This window comes from Manacus candei, unplaced genomic scaffold (genome assembly GCF_025592945.1).
Source record: "Manacus candei isolate 608988 ecotype Guabito, Panama unplaced genomic scaffold, ASM2559294v1 h1tg000043l, whole genome shotgun sequence".
NCBI lineage: Eukaryota > Metazoa > Chordata > Aves > Passeriformes > Pipridae > Manacus > Manacus candei.
The window spans coordinates 10,166,687-10,183,594 of NW_026138091.1; the positions used below are offsets into that span (position 1 = coordinate 10,166,687).

A 16,908-nucleotide genomic window follows, 5' to 3' on the forward strand; every position below is an offset into this window, starting at 1 on the left:
TGACCTAAATCAGCTCTGTTAAATCACAGTATTGCTGATATTTTAAGAAGTACAAAGGGTAAAATCAAGAAGCAGCACAAGCTGTTTATTATTCTTGTGTGAACACCCTCCCTCCCCTGCCTTGGTCTCATGTATGACCAGAACCTGGTCTGATAAACATGCATATCTCTGAAGACTGACTTTCTGCAAGACTGTGACGTAACACTTTGGAGGGGACTGTAGAGTTAGATCTCTGGTCAAAAGTTTGATAAGCTGTTTTATACCTGTTCCAGTGTTGAAGGACCCCGAGTGCCTTCTTGAATTGGAAGGTATTTTCTTCATTGCTTAAAATAAGGTGATTTTTGTCTGTTTGTTTTTTATCCCAGATCAACTACCACAAATCAGCTGTCCTTAGGTAGGAAACATAAAGAAGACAAGCCACTTCTACTTTTGTTATGAGACAGACTTCTCAAGCTCAACCTTGAGCATACTGTCAAAATTACTGTTCTGTTACAGGGCAAATGAGCATACCATGCCTTACCTGTGTTTTACAGGAGGGTAGCCCACACACAGCAGTTGCCCCAAGCTCCAAATACAGCTTTTTTAGCAGGCAAGCTGATCCCTTGGTGTTCCTCACAAATGCCAAGCCTCCAGGCAGTTATGGAGCCTTTTCATTGGGAACTGAAATGATCAACCCAATTGTAATTGCAGATGGCTGTTTGGTTAGACTTCAATGACTATGGATCAATGAACTATCTAATTAGAAATTTTAAGTTTGAAATATATTTATAAAATTATACCCATTGCTATTAAATTTACATGTCTCAAAGGAGATATATTTTAATTTCTGTAATGAGTTTCTCAGCATGTTTGCTTTAAAGTACTTCCTACACTCAGCTGTTATAGAGTGTGTTCACAGGAGGGTCCTAAAAAAGTATTTTTAATTACTTTGACAATGAAAATATTAAGTTTAAAGTCAAAACCTACAGGCATTTTTTAAACTATTTTGTGTGTGTAGGTGTAAAAACTCCTGCCTGTAAGCATTCCAGGTGCTGGACCCAGAGCTTAGATACAAACTGCTTTTGTTTCCTAATCAGGAAAACAAAGCAGTTTTGGCAGTTGAAGGAGTCTTCAGATTTTACTTCTAAAGTAAAAGCTGCAGCTTAACAATCAACTGCTACCTAAAACCACCTTCTTCTGTCCATAAAAGGTCTAAAACAGAGCTTTGCTCTTCCTGCAAACTCCAATAAACTTACAAAACATCTGGAGTTCTATTTGGCTGGACTGCATTGCCCAGGAAGCTTTTTCTCTACTCACTTGGTTATCAGCAAGGAACAGTTTAAAAAAAAATAGTTCAGCCCTGACTTTTATTTTTTGGGTCATATTACTTTCTTTCTTTTTTTTTTTTTAATAATATATTACATGTTTAAGTCTTACAAAATATTATAGGAGTTTTTGCTGGCCTGTTTGTCTTAAGTACTGCCATGAGTTTATAGATTAAATTGTGCTTTAGTGCAAATTCTTTCTTGTATTTTATAGACAGCAGAATAATTAATGAATTTAATTATTTTTCCTAGAATAAATCAGTATATGTAGAGATGATGAAAGATTTACTAGAGATATTTCTTCCATTAGGGACTAATTCTGCATTTTCTACTATGAATAGCATTTACAAAAATAATGCTATTCCCACTCTAGTCAAAGGGACTGCTCACAAGGGTAAAGAGTACATTACTTGACCTCATCCTTGTTCATTAATGCCTATAAAAACTCCATTAAACTACTTAAGGAAAAAAACACATGGAAAAAGAACACTGTTAAATTTACTAATATTGCACACAAACTAATAAAATTCTCTGGCAATGCTAGAGACCTCTGGATTATCAACTCAGGCTTGTTATTATGTCTAACTGCAGTGCCAAACCTAGAGCAGTGGAATTGTTTTTGCAAATAATTAATGGAATAAAGATGGAATTTTCTTCCTGCTAGATAAATGACCTATGAACACAAAGTAATTTTTACTATATATTAAAAATAGGCATGAAAATGCCACAGATGAATTTTTTGAATTCAGCCACAGTTATATTACCTTAATCTCTTGCTATAGCTTATTTTCCTGATAAACTCAATTGGAAGAAACTTTATGCCACTGCTTAATGAGTTCCTGACCAGATAAATAGGTGAATAGAATCACAGAATCATAGAATCATAGAATGGCCTAGGTTGGAAGGGATTTTAAACATCATCTAGTTCCAACCCCCAGCTGTGAGCATGGACACCTTTCACTGGACCAGGTTGCTCAGAGCTCCATCCAACTTGGCCTAAAACACCTCCAGGATTGGGGCATCCACAACTTCTCTGGGTAACCTCTTCCAGTGCCTCACCACCCTCATAATAAAGAATTTCTTCCTGACAGCTGCACTGGCCAGCTCTCCTTGTATGAATACTGTCAAGAGTTCCTCCTCTTTCACTTTTAATTACTTACTTTCTTAGTCTGTACACAGATATCAACAGGTGTTTTGCATTCACTTCCATTTCCTTACTCTTTCCATCTCTTCAACACTCATTTTACCAGACACTCCAGTCAAGACCCTGCTTTGTGCTATGTGAATCTCTTCACTGGTCTAAGTTCAAGTGTACTTATCTCAGGCTTCCTCCACTGAGAGCAACAGACCCCAACTTCTTACAGGCAGGATGTGGCTCTTCAACTCCTCCACTGTGTCAGCACACCCTTGGATTACTAATATCAGTTTCCAGCATCTTTAGCAGCGTTGCTACACTGCCAATATTTTATAATCACTTCTCATACTTTCCAACCTGGTCTGCAATCCAGATGACATTTTTTAGTTACTATTCCTCCCACAAAGGAAGGAAAGAATCCACAATATTTCATCCACTGAGAAGTCACTAATCTCATCCCCTTCTCCTGACACAAGTCCTACAGCATCATCACAGCATAGGAGGTGCAGGGCATCTCAACACAAGTGCTGCTTGCTCCTGCTCTCCCCTACAGAGTGAAGATTCCCTATCTGACTGTAATTTCTCGAAGTAGTAATAGTTGAGGGATAGGTCACAGGTCTCTGCTGCAGCCATGGAACAAGAACTATGATCTTTGAGCCTGAAGAGAAGGCTCTAGGGAAACCTTACAGTGTCATTTCAGATTTTTTAGTAGGGCCTGTAGAGACAGGACAAAGCATGATGATTTTAGACTAAAAGATGGTAGATTCAGTCTAGATATAAGGAACAAGATTTTAACGAGGGTAGTGACACACTGGAGGTTTCTCAGGGAGGTAGTGGATGCTCTATCCCCGGAAACATCCAAGCTCTGACCAGACAGGGCCCTGAGCAACTGGATCTAGTTGAAGATGTCCCTGCTCATTTCTGGAGGGTTGGACTAGATGAGCTTTAAAGGTCCCTTCCAATCCAAACCACTTAGGATTCTGTGATCTTCCTGTAGATATTGTGAAAGTCTTGTGATGCCTTGGAAAAAGATCCACCCAAGCTAGAAACCCACAAGATAGAAACACATCATAGACACTCAAGTTCACCTGCTGCACCAGCTGGTCTCAAACAGCACTGAACAGAAAAGAGGTGGTGGCTATTTCCTGCAGAAGAACACTGGTGCAGCAGCTCATTCTGATAACTAAACTGTAAGCAGTCTACTATGCAAATATTTAATGTCCCATGATAAATCACGTCTAAAAAATGCTGGAGAACCTGACTAACCAGTTTAATGGGGCCAGGGTAAATCCATCATCAAAAAAAATGAAAGGAGGGGAAACTATAAAAGCAAAGCAAAATCTGCTACTGATGGCAGTTCTTACAAACTTCCATTTTCAATTGTGTCTAAAAAATATTGATGAATAGTGGTTTAGTTGGAAATTATTTAATGTAAACACTTAATTGAAGGGCTAAATCTTATTCAGCCTTTATACAATATTATGAAACTAAGCTCCTGTTTCTACCATGAGGCAGAAAATCAAATAAAGAATGTTTATGCTCCAGCAGACTTGTAACTACACTTCTTAAAGTTCAGTTTCTGTTTTAATATATTTTATTAATTTTCCAATCTCATTTTGGTATTCATTAAAGATGTTTAAATGTGATCTCTTTCCAAAACCATTTGACCTTCCTCATTCTTCCTGCTTCTTTGTGTTGGTATGAATCTCACCTTTTTAAAACATAACACACACATTTTATTAATAATGTCTATTTTCATTAGCAAAACTATCTGGGCCCTGCCTATTTTGCATTCAGTAATATTATGCCTTTCAATAGGTCATTTGCTGCACAGGAGACATCTATATTGATAAGGTTTGGAACTAAAAGGCTAGTAAAGAAGGAAGCTGCTCTGACAAGGATGCAGGATAGGAATGGGAACAAAGGATTACAGTACCAGTTGATGATATCCTGCAATGGAAGAATATGTGCAGGGTTGCCTTATGGTAATGAAAGTCTTCTACCTTTCCCTACCGTTTGCTACTCAGCAGCCCAACCCTAATAAACCAACAACTGTGCTGGGTGAGTTATCCTCTCACATACAGAGTATGAAACCATGTATACACAAACGTGGGGCCTAGGCACACCTCCTACGGTCTTAAGCTGTGCCAGGGGAGGTTTAGGTTGGATATTAGGAAGAAATTTTTTTACAGAGAGAGTAATGAGACACTGGAATGGGCTGCCCAGGGAGGTGGTGGATTCACCGTCTCTGGAGGTTTTTAAGATGAGACTGGATGTGGCACTTAGTGCCATGGCCTAGTAACCATGGCAGTGTTGGATCAAGAGTTGGGCTTGATGATCTTGGATGTCCTTTCTAACCCAGTTGATTCTATGATTGTATGATTCTTGATGCCCTTGGGGAGGGTATCTCGTGTACATAATGATTTCGGGGCGTAATTCTGCATCTTGCAGAGGAGACAGAACTGCTCAAATATTAAATCAGGCCATCTTGAGGTTGAGGACTTTTGTTTTCAGTTAGCCATAGCACTGCTTCAGGAGCTCACTTCTCAAGTCCATACAGGAACTGTGCCTACATGTCTACTGCTGTTATCAAATGCTTGAGTATGGGCAGGTGAAAAGAAAGTAATTCCACTGAATGAAGTAAAATTATATTTCAGATGTCTGTATATTTTCTTGGAAAGTAAGGACAAGACACTCCAGTCACAAAGCCTTCAGAGAGATGTGGGATGCCTGAGTAAAGTGTGAGGGGTGGATAAGACAAAAGATTCTGTGCTCAGATTTTTGCATTCTTAGACTTACTATCAAACACAGTCTATTGTTTGATGACAATTCACAAGACTGCCAGTTTTCATTTCCCACAGATGCCAGCAATAAGAACATAAAGTGTACAGTGTCCTTCTTTACAGCTTTGCATTCCTACCATGCTGATGCTGATACACCCCGAAGAAAAATAAGGCCAAAATACCACAAAGACTTAGGCTGCCGCTGTGGGATGGCTGTGGGGAGGAGTACTTCTTTTGATAGCCAAGCCAATTTGTGCTGCTTGACATGTTTGTAACACAACAGACTACAGTTTTCATTTCAACTTCCAGATCCATCAGACTTGAACCATAACCCCAAATGGTAGCAATGTCCTAGCAGTCTCTCCTCATGGCCAGTGCAGCAGATGAACATACCCTCTTCAGAGGTAAAACTGTTCCACCTATATTCACACTAAGTCTAGATTTGACTTCTTTTGGAGGGTACAAGACTGTTTGATTTATGCCATATAACTGCTCTTATACAAAAGCAGCCTTGTGTTTGTTTCTGGTTTTTTTTACCACAGCAGAAAACACCCATTTTAGTATCAGATCACCTTCAGGGTTTGCAACATGCCTAGTGGCAAACTAGACCTTAATTCCACAGCATGCAACCCATCAATTCCTAGGAAATGGGAGGTACCAGGAAATTCTAGGATGAGGTGATTTAAATGATAACAATTTTATTTAATGACATACATGATAACAACTTCATCAACAACACATAGCTGGAGGAGTGGCCTATACCCCAGAGTGCTGTGCAGCCCTTCAGAAGGAAGGAACATCTTCTCTATTTGGAGAGATGGGCAGAGAAGAACTGTCTGAAATTCAACAACAACAAATGCAAGGTCCTGCACCTGGGGAGGAACAACCTTGGCATCAAGATAGGCTGGGGACTGACCTGTTGGAAAGCAGCTCTGCAGAGAAGAACCTGGGGGTCATGGTGGACAACAGAAGGAAGAATTTCTTTACTATGTGGGTGACCGTGTACTGTAACAGATTGCCCAGAGAGGTTGTGGCATCTCCCTCCCTGGAGATATTCAAGACCTGTCTGGACACAATCCTGTGCAATGTGCTCTAGGATGACCCTGCTTGAGCAGGGAGGTTGGACCAGATGACCCTCTGTGGTCCCTTCCAATCTCACCCATTCTGTGTTTCTGTGAATTTCCCATGCATATCGTATCAGATATTATTAATAATCCTTCTTTAATTACTTTTGAAAGGTCCCTTTGTGTAGAAATATGTCTGTTATGGTATGTATACATGTCCGCTTCCATGTCTCTTGTCTCCTGAAATTCAAGCTCTCTACCTGCAATTTGACATACTGCATAAAATGCAAATCAAGTGGTATTAGGGCATTTTTTGTGAGTTTTTGATTGCATTACTTTCAGTAACTGTAACACTATGGAACTACTGGAGTCCTGTACCACGTAGCAAAAGTCTGGCTGTTTCCTACATATTGATTTTAAAAAGTTTTCTTTTTTACAAATGAACATGGTTGAAAAGTCATTTAAAAAAAATCTAAGTTTTTGAGCATAAATGTGTATAGAGTATTTTTCCTTTTAAAAGAACTCGTGGGTTGCGTAAATAGTGGAAAAATTTCAAGGAATGACTTGTGATAAATATCCAACATAAAATTTATTATTCGATAGCCAGAAAAGAAACAAAACTATTACTATTAAAGATGTGTAAATGGTATAAGTTGATACAGTGGCAGATAACAAGTCCTCTTACAGCTTGTACACTTATCTGTAAACTGGACTCATATGTTCAGTACAGCTAAATTCAAAATACAGGAACAAAGAATACTTTCAAAGTACAGGAAGTTTCTTAGGGACAACTGCAAACTCAGTCATGGTAAAAAACCCTCTAAATAGGTGAAAATTAGGTACATTTGTTGTAAGTACATAGGCTTTAAGTTTCCTAAATTCTTGCCTGATTCTTTGATCCCCCTCATAATTTATGGATTATAAATAGCTGCGAACTTGTAATTATATGGTAGTTAAATATTTTTATACTCACTACTTGCTTTTAAGTAGTTTTGCAGAAAAATCATTAAATCAGAATTAAAAAGTGAGTGGTTCCAGCAGTGTACTTTCAAATGCAACCATACTTGGTGACAAGATGGATGTCACTGTGGGGGTTGGATTGTGTACTCCTCTGTGGCTTGAATTCTGTGAAAATGAAGTGGGCAGAAATTCAGGAGATAAAATTACTAAAATATGAAGAGAGGAAGAAATGTAGGTAAACTAGGGTAGCAGATATACATAGGGTAACAGATATAAGAGAAAGGACATGAAGGCATGAAAAGTAGTTTAAATGTTGACTGCTATTAAAGGCCAGTATTTTCTAAACCTGTACCAGTTCCAGTTCCCCACAAAGAGTCTCTCACTGCCATAACAGTAAATCACAATAAAGGAGACCATGTGTCTACACTCCTGCTCATTCCTGTTCCTCATCTCCTATATACACATGCACAAGAACGCTGTCACAAACAGAACAAAGGGAAAAGAAATTCTTGATTCTCAGCTCATCAGACATTCCCATCCCACAGCTATCTTCAGCACAATAGAGGACTGCAACATGCCCCAGTAATTTTTAGGTTGATTACAAGACTGAGGAGCAAAAGAGAAGAAAACCAAGAGTGAAAAGAGTGGACTGGGGTAGTTTTACTCATTACTGCAGATAGACTGAAAAGGAATATAGTGTCCTTTCAGAAACAGAACCACATTTTTTTAAAGAATCTGCTTATAAAGCCTTGCACGTTATAAAATTATTAGATATGATCTCTGCAACTACTGCCAAGCAGACCCTTTCAAATTTCCCACAGGGTGGGGATTACACTTAATATATTGGAGGACAAAGCCACATTTCTCAAATAAAGCTTCTAACTGTTAAGACTTTCCATTGCACTTAGAAGACTTCCATAGAGAATAGACCATTTCACAGCATCATGAAGGCAAACTGGAGTAATTTGTAGAACACTGTTGGTGTGCTGTACATTCATACTGGAGGACAGTATATGATATCAATAATATTTGTAGGGTCATACAAGAAGCAGCAAATTAGTGAAGCTATTGAATAGGAAAAAAATAAGAGCTCTAGGCAGGCAGCATGACTAAATTCCGCATATGCCATGAGGAAACAAGCACAGAACAGAGCAGTGAACAAAAGTAATGAGGTGAAGAACAGCTATGCCTGCTCTACATCATTTGCATTATTACATCATCCCTTAGGGCAGGGTTCCAGTTGTACAGTGGGCTGCACAAAACTGGTTATTTTAGGCTGCAACTCCACAATAAATGTTACCTGAATAAGCCAGTACTGTTGTACATGTTTTGTACTGTAGTTGGTAAAAACATATCCTGAACATGAAAGCCCTTTCAGAAAGAGAAGCTGGAATCTTTATCAGCACAGTATCTACATTGTGTGACAATAAAAAGGTTGACATATGAACATCCTTTTCACAGTCATCTATAAAGCATGGCCTGATCATTATTGCAGCAGTATCAAAACATAAGAAGATGTTGTACACTCAAGGCTCAAGGAACAACTAGGATATATATTTGAGTAAAACCAAGACAACAGTGAGCAAGTTACTAACATATCCCAGTGAAGACAAAAGTATTTCTTGCAGGCTGGTTAGTCATGGTGGATGCCTCTGGATATTGTCTGCAGAAGTTCATTTTTCTGGAAAGTGCACTCAGATATTCTGTAAATCCCCAAACACAAGCAAACCAATGGTATGAGGCTTGGCACCAGGGAAAGAAAAACTTTATAATTTGTGGAACTGCCTGACAGTTTCTAGGCAGAAAATAAGGTGTTTGGAGAATTTCAAATGCTGCGGCAACCACAGGTCAGTGGCCTTCCCACCATTTCTGCCTGGTAACAAGAGATATCAGACACAAATTGATGCCACTGATGTAACAATCGTCTTGAAAACAGTCTGACTCCAAAAGAAAAAGTTGCCTGTCTTGTTTAGGCACTGGATAAAAAGGTTTCAACTTGTCAAAAGTCCTAACCTTAGGACAAGACTTTCTTCCCTAAGCTCAACTCTGACCCAAACAAGCCTAAGCCTGCTTCTGATGTGAGTAGTTTGCTAGTCGTCAGCATGGATAACCAAAACTAACGGTGTGCCAATATGAGACAGATCACTCCCTTTATGTGATATGGCTACAAATTTTGATATTCCATAACAGTGCTTTTCTGATGAGCCTTTAAGACTTTGAATGGATTTGAATAGAACTGGAAGAGTTCAGAAATCCTGCTGACTTGCTGAAGCAGGGATGGTGTCCTTGGGAAAAATGCAGATGCAAGTGGTACAATAAAACTGGAGACAGGCAGATGATTTACAAGTTTGTCAGACTAATAAAATAGCTCTCCTGTAATTATACGTAACATAAAAACCTTGAAATGGTTACACATGCATTTTGCAAGGCAGAGAGGCAAATGTGACAGAGCCAGGTGCTGCGTAACAGGCTTTGCATAACAACTCACGAAATCATCACTGCACGATTTTTAGTCACTTTTGCCACATAGCATGAGTTGTTCCAAACTGTTGTATCCTGCAAGCAGAAGATGCAGCTCATGATCTGCTGGCTCTGGGAGCTGAACTAACCCCAAGTTTGATAGAGAGTCATGACTAGGAAACAATTTAGTTGTTCTCTGGGGTGAAGAATGGAAGGAAAAGGCATCTGTTGATTAATACACTGCAGTGCTGATCCACCCTTTAATTTGGGGAGTGGAGTCAAACAATACCTCTGCCTCACTTCATATGGAAAATTGAATTTTTCTTTGGACTATTACCGTAAATCAAAAGATACTCCCATCTGAAACAAAGGCTGGTAATGTTGGAGGAAAGACATTCCCTGATTTCCACAGACGTTGGGTGAGGCTTGAACTTTATACACTTTTGGAGTGAGCTAACTGAAAAATGAGGCAGGCTGTATTTGCCATTATAAAGGATTAGTACTGAGGCAATAAGAGTATCAGAGAGAGTCAATGTCACTAGAAATTTTTACAAATGCAGAAATTCTGTCCCAGTATTAAAAAATTATCAAAATTATGTACTTCTCAGTGAAAATCTTTTGAACAATAATAAGCAGGAACCCTTTTTACTTGATGAAATTTATATATACAGATCTAGCTTCTACTTGTTTGTCTAATTGACATTTGCCTGCATTCCTTATGAGCTAGATCCATTTTAACAAGTTAACCAGAAATAAAAGACTTTAGAATATCTTGGCTACTGCAGCTGAAAACAGCTTCTGAACTGAAGTAAATCTGTGTCTCTTCAGTGAAATGAATAGACCCCTTCTGTCTGAACTAGCTGAGAACCAACCCCTTTTGGGCTGTTTTCTGGAAATACTTTAATAAAATTCATTCCCACGGTAAATACAATGTCATTGTCCTGGGCTGCTGATGCTGGAACATACACTTTGAATTTAAAACTCTCTGTCTGCTTTTACTGTCTGCTTTTCTTGCAGACAGACTATGCTTTTTTTTTTCCCCCAGCAAAATCATGGTCTTTCTCTGCTTTGCCAATTTTCTCCTTACATATTTTTTGCTTTTTTCTTTTTTGTGCTCATATGTATGGGGGGTGGGGGCGTGGTGATGTCCCTGAAGGAGAGTAGGTTTAGATATTAGGAAGAAATTCTTTACTGTGCGGGTGGCGAGGCACTGGAACAGGTTGCCCAGAGAAGTTGTGGATGCCTCGTTTGTGGAAGTGTTCAAAGCCAGGTTGGATGGGGCTGTGAGCAACCTGATCTAGTGGAAGGTGTCCCTGTCCTTGGCAGGGGGTTGGAACTAGATGATTTTCAAGGTCACTCCAACCAAAACCATTCTATGATTATCCTCCTTTTCTGCTCGGCTATCAAGCTAAGGCACACCAGTCAGGCAGCACAGGGAGAAACGGGACTCACCGGGGCGTGCAGAGGCAATCGAATACTTCGCATTTCCCCAAGGACCAAGGCACAGGGGCACGGGTTGTGCCTGTGATGGGAAATTCCTCTGACACCGAAGACCTCCAGCATCGCACCTACTGCAAAGTGCTGCTTCTGTCCCCTCTCACGCGTTTCCCTCCCGGGAGAGGGAAAGGAACAAGTAAAGTTTTCGGTGCTTCTCTGCCTACTGAGCCTGCCGATGCTATGGAAGCAGGACCATCGCCACGCCGCTCCAACGAGGCAGCCACACCTGGCACACGCCGCCAGCACGGACAGAGACATCCCGTATTTTACACGGGAAAACCATTAGTAGTTGTAGCAGAAGGAGATGAGAGGTGGTGCGGGCGCCCTGCCTGCCAGTCCCTCCGGCCCCCTGCGAACACAGCCCCGGCGAGGCGCCGGCAGCACCACGGACCTCCGCGGCTGCAGCCTCCGCCGAGCTACAGGGCGAACCCGCTGTCCCGCGGGGACCCACCCCGCCCCAGCTCCCTACTCACCGATCTCCCCATCATCATCATCTTCCTCCTCCTCCTCCCCCTCCAAATCCAGCAGTACATCCTGGTTCTTCACATTCATCTTCCCGAAGTCGCTGCCCCTCTCACCCGCTCCCCCGCCGCCGGGGAAGCCAGCCCGCCAGCAGCCCTGCCTGCCCCGGGGGCGGAGCGGCAGCGGGGCCGGGGTGAAAGCGGGGGGCGGGCGAGGGGCGGCCACCGACACCTTCCCGGCAGAAGGGTCCGCCCCCGACTCGCCGGGCACTGCCGGGCATCCCCCGGCGCGGGGCTCAGCCGTGCACAGCGCCCGACCCAAGCACTGCACCGCGGGCAAGGTGAGCGCCGGGCCCTTTTGAAGCGCCGGGTCTTTTTGAAGCACTGGGTCTTTTAAAAACGTTATGCACCCAAGCACTGAAGGACTCACTATTGCTAAATATTGCTGTAAATGTGAAGCCCACATACGCAAAAAAACCCCCAAAGCAATAAGTATTGGCAGAGTTATTTGGAAAAAGAAACGGAAATTGGGTGTGAATGCTCAAGGACTGAATAAAAAGCCCGTCTCTAGAGCTCTACTGATGTATTCAACTTCTTGTTGACTGTTTCACAAGTAAAAGGTTGTCCTCATCTCCATCTTTGCCTCCAGACACAACCTAGGAGAATTTTGCAACACAGGGAATGCAGAATTGTCACTATGCAGGAATGCTGTGGAGGTAGAAGTACTCAGAAAAAGGGATTTGAGTGTTCAGCAATATAGTCATTTACTGACATGTATTGGTTCCAGGGGGGAACTAGAGGGCTTCTAAAACTGCAAGATATCTAGAAGAGTGCCCAGAGAGGAACTGGACTGAGTCTATATAGTGGGAAGAAGTGCAAATGGAAATAAGACTGGAAAAATGGATTAAAGAAATGGGGGAGCCATGGTTTGGGGGTTTTTGTCTGCATAAAGCAGTGAAAACCCTATAAGCAATCTATTCTCACTATTTAGTCTATTGTTAATACTGAAATGACCCACAGGACCCAAGATGTTTAAAGTGTACAAACAAGAAAGTGGACAAAAAGCCATTTGTCAGATCAGTTTGTCACTTGTTAATATGGTTATCTGTTGTCAGTCAGCTGTGGGTTAGAGTCACAGCAGGGCCTGGCACTACAGTAAGTCTAAGCACAAGTACTTTCAGCAAAAAAATGAGTTGAGAAATTTAATTGGGAAGTTTTGGAGCAGCTCCGCCTGGCAAAGACCATTTGCCATTGATTGCTTAAAGACAGAAGTGGTCTGCAAGGGCGTGAGTGAAACCATCAGAACAGAAGCTACTGCTCTTGCCCTTATTGATGCCAGCACTGGTATTACTGTTATTTGCACCATCTGACACTGTGCATTTTCTCACTCGGATAAAGAAAATCTCACACAGCTGAACAAGAGAAGGAGGGCCACATGATGGGGAGATACCCAGTAGGGGGTAATGATGCATAGCAAAATGTGTTTTCTTGTGTCCTAAGTTAGAAACCTTGGGTACTGCCCTGTGATGCAGCCAATCTGCCTCTGACCATCTAAGCATGTGCCTTACTCACTGTCATGACCCCTTGTCAGGTTTCACACTCAGTGAGGTCATGGGGAGAGAGTGAATTGTGCAGCTCCTAGCCAGGAGTGTTTACTCCAAGATGACTCATTTGTAGACACTTCATGGTTTCAATGTGCCAAGCACACAGTTTGCAGCAGGATCTTTAGATACCTGTATTGTGTAATATCCAATTGCCCTCCTTTCTTGCAGGTCCTCCCCAAAATGTGGTCCTGGATGGTGAGATCTTATTTCATAAATGATGGGAGGAGGGCAGGGATTGTTACAGACAGGGTACAGCTTGACTTAGAGTGAGATTTGTGCACCGAGATACTCACCAGGGACATAATTGTCACGTTGGTTACATACTTCCCATTTTCATATTTAATGAATGAAAATGTAATCAAATAACGGTAAACTGCAAAAAAAAGCAGCACATCAAAACCAGGCTATAGACAAAATGCTGAGGGTTTTTTGTTTTGTTTTGGTGGGTTTTTTTTTAGCTTGATCCTGTGAGAAATACAGGTAGAGGATCTACCTCTTCTGTCCTGCTCTTACTGTAAGATTTCTCCCAGTATTTAGGGAACATAAAGGTTTTCTAGGCTTTACTCAGCCTTCAATACCTGAATGTTCAATTTCATAGATTACTTCAGAGTGAGGTTGCACAGTGACCTTAAAAACTAATGGGAATACTGCGTCTAAAATTCCCATAAAACTGTTTGAAAATGCATAGCCATCTGTTTTTTAACTTCGTACCAGGTGCAAATATTTCCGTGTGTACTGTTGGTAAAGCACCAAAGTTTCAGGAGCTCGGTTTTGTTGTGCCTGAAAAACAGATTAAGGAAAAAAAAGAAGTAAATGAAGAGGAAAATGCAACAGCACCACCCTGCTGCCATCTCTTTGTCAGATCGATAATAGCAAAAGATCCACTCAAAGAATTGCAGTTGTGTAACCCCTAGCTGAGTTTTTCAAAAGCCAATTGAAATGAAAAAGTTAGGGTAACTAACTAATCCCTGACCCTGCTCAAGCATGGCTATATGCAATTTTATTGAAGAAATGAAATTGTTTTAACATTCCTGATGGTGAGAAACAGAGCCAGTCCATGGAGCCAGTGGAAAAAATTGCTTCCATGGGTAAGGGTTTCATAGCAACCATAACAATATAGATCAGGAAGAGAGTAAAAGAGATTTTTCAGACCAGTGGTGACAAAATTCTGGCGCAGGCACCAAGTCTTTAACTGATGTGGATCTGGGCTGGCACCAGGGGCTCTGAGTTGCAGGGCCTTGGACAAAAAATCTGGCACTGAGCATCAGTCAGTAGTCTGGTCCAGCCCCCAGCAGTAATGCAGGTTTGAACATATCCAAACATTGTTGACAAATATTTGCCCATCATGTATTTAACATTGTCTAGTGGGGAACCCATGAAATTCCCAGGTAAGCTCTTGCCAGAGTTTCAATTCTGTCAGTACAGAGCCAAAATAATTTTGCAGCATTTGAAGCTGTTTTCTTTTCGTCCTTCTCCCAGCATCCATGAGAACAGCTGGTTGTTGTTCTCTTAATAGCGACATATTACATGTGGAAAACCATCACCTTAATGCCTCTGAAGCTTTTCTCATCCAGACTACACAAACCTAGGTCTTTCATCCTTCCAACATGTATCACTGTCTGTGCTTTTCTCTCTTTTAGCAACTTAGTGTAAAAAACGCAGTGTGAGGCTCTATGGAAGGAGAAGGTGATATTGTTTTACAAAATCTAAGTACCTTGGCTTTACCCACTTACAGTCCTTTTCTCAATGATTACATTGACTTAGACTCTCATATCCACATACTTACAAAACCAACGTGTAAGTGTTCAAGTGGTCTGGGTAGGGTCACTTGTGTACAACACAGGTGACAAGGGGGTCATGGGATCTTCATCCTTGGACATACTCAAAAGTCACCTGGACACAGTACTGGTGGTCATGTTGTAGCAGGGGAAATGGACAAGATGACCACCAGAGGTCCCTTCCAATCTCAACCATTCTGTGATTCTGTGAAGGAATGATAGGTATCAGGTCCTCATTGTATCTGTTGAGGAATGACAAACTAATTTTTGGACAGTTGTTTTATATCCAAGAACCAAAAATCACTATGACATGATTCTTTTGCATCAGACTTCTGCTTATTTTGAACCTCCATAAATTTTACACAAATCTAGTCTGAGTTCCTTAAGACCATAGTCTGTGTTACAGGTGGGCTAAAAAGAAAAAGATGGTGTATATGATGTGCTGTCACCTTCTCCCCATCTTCCTCTTGTTAGAAGGTAAAGTCTTCTGCTGAAAGGCAATCTGTGGTCAGATTTGACTGGAGTGCAGGCCTCCTGTGCTTAACACAGGAAACAGTTTCATGGACAGAAACAAATACTGTATTCCAGGTAAGAACTCATCCACAGTGAATAGTATTGCTGTACCATTTTGGATGTGATTTTCCTTCTAACATGTCCCAGAGCAATAATTTTTTTTTCCACATTTGTCAACTCATATTTCTATTGCACTATGCAATAGAAGTCTATAAGTCTTAGATTAATTTCTGCAGTTGAGTTCTTTGTCAGGAAGTTTTCAATTTTTTATTTCTGTAGTTGAATTTCTGCTCCTGAGGGGACAATTTTTGCCCTTATTTTTATTATATTTCCTCATTTGATGAGTTCTTTCTCATTCGTCAAGATAATTTTGAATACAGTTGTTGTCTTGGTGCTTGCAAACTTCAGGAGGACAAAATTCATACAGCTTAAACCATAGGCTTGGCAGAATAAAGACCATAAGCATCTAGAAAGGAGACATGGAGGACTGGTAGGTCAAGTGTACTTAAAAAAAGTCTTGGAGGAAGAGAGTTTTGTGGGAAAGCTGTCAATTATTGAAAGATACTGTATTAAGGCTACTATAGCAAATTATATCAGCAAAATTTGTGAAGAATAGCAGGAGACGAGTATCCCTGTGATACTTTTAATAACTGCTGGATATTGTGCCTTCATGTCTGAAAGCAGGTGAATTTTACACCATTACTGAAAATGTTTGAAACTCAGTAACAGAAAAGAGACCATTTGAAATGCAAAGCCCCTGCTCTAATAGAGGCATAAAATCAGAGGGAAGGTAAAAACAAATAAAATGGTCATTCCCCACAAGAAATTCCCTTAAGTGCACCAAATTATTCAGAAACTTGCTGCATTAAAAGTCAATAAAAGAAAATGTATAAGAATCTAATTCCAGTCCACCACACCATATATTTTTCCTGGTATTGTTAAGTTAGTGCTTGCAATCTGTTCAAGTCTAGAGAAAGATGACTGTGAAGAGTTTTGAGATCATTTTGTTTCAACAAGCTCTTGTATTTATTTCAGTATGATTCACAGACAGGGAGAGCAGAGAAGCATTAAGGGAAATTTAAATTACCCAAATTCTGTACAGCTCTAGTATTTTTCTTTTACCTTGGTTATGTTTCCAATTGCATGTAATCCTCATAGATTTCTTAATTCTCACTCTTGCATTCAACCTGTAGTCTGAGATGACAGCTCCAGTCTCTTTTGCCCTCTATTGAAGTGAATTGGTAATAACAATTACCAAGAAAATGTGAGCTACAATGTGTAAAAGAGGATAAAATAATTGATCTCAGACCAGTGGCATGTGTAATTACTTGATGCAGAAGGCTCATGAG

General features: G+C 40.7%; 1 protein-coding gene across 6 annotated transcripts in view; it reads right to left on the reverse strand.

Annotated features, from left to right (window-relative positions):
• The window catches only part of ANO6 (anoctamin 6), a 128,067-nt gene extending 116,041 nt beyond the window's left edge, over nucleotides 1-12,026 (reverse strand). For 5 of the 6 annotated variants that reach the window (XR_007905930.1, XM_051795779.1, XM_051795780.1 and 2 more), the window contains exon 1: nucleotides 11,677-12,026. Coding sequence is in view for 4 of the 6 variants with exons in the window: in XM_051795779.1 (XP_051651739.1) it covers nucleotides 11,677-11,755 (79 nt within the window). In the remaining 2 variants the exon portion in view is untranslated. Of the gene's footprint in view, nucleotides 1-520; nucleotides 841-11,676 lie in introns of those variants that run through there. The other variant, XM_051795781.1, reaches the window with a different exon arrangement.
• Nucleotides 12,027-16,908: the final 4,882 nt, after the last annotated feature.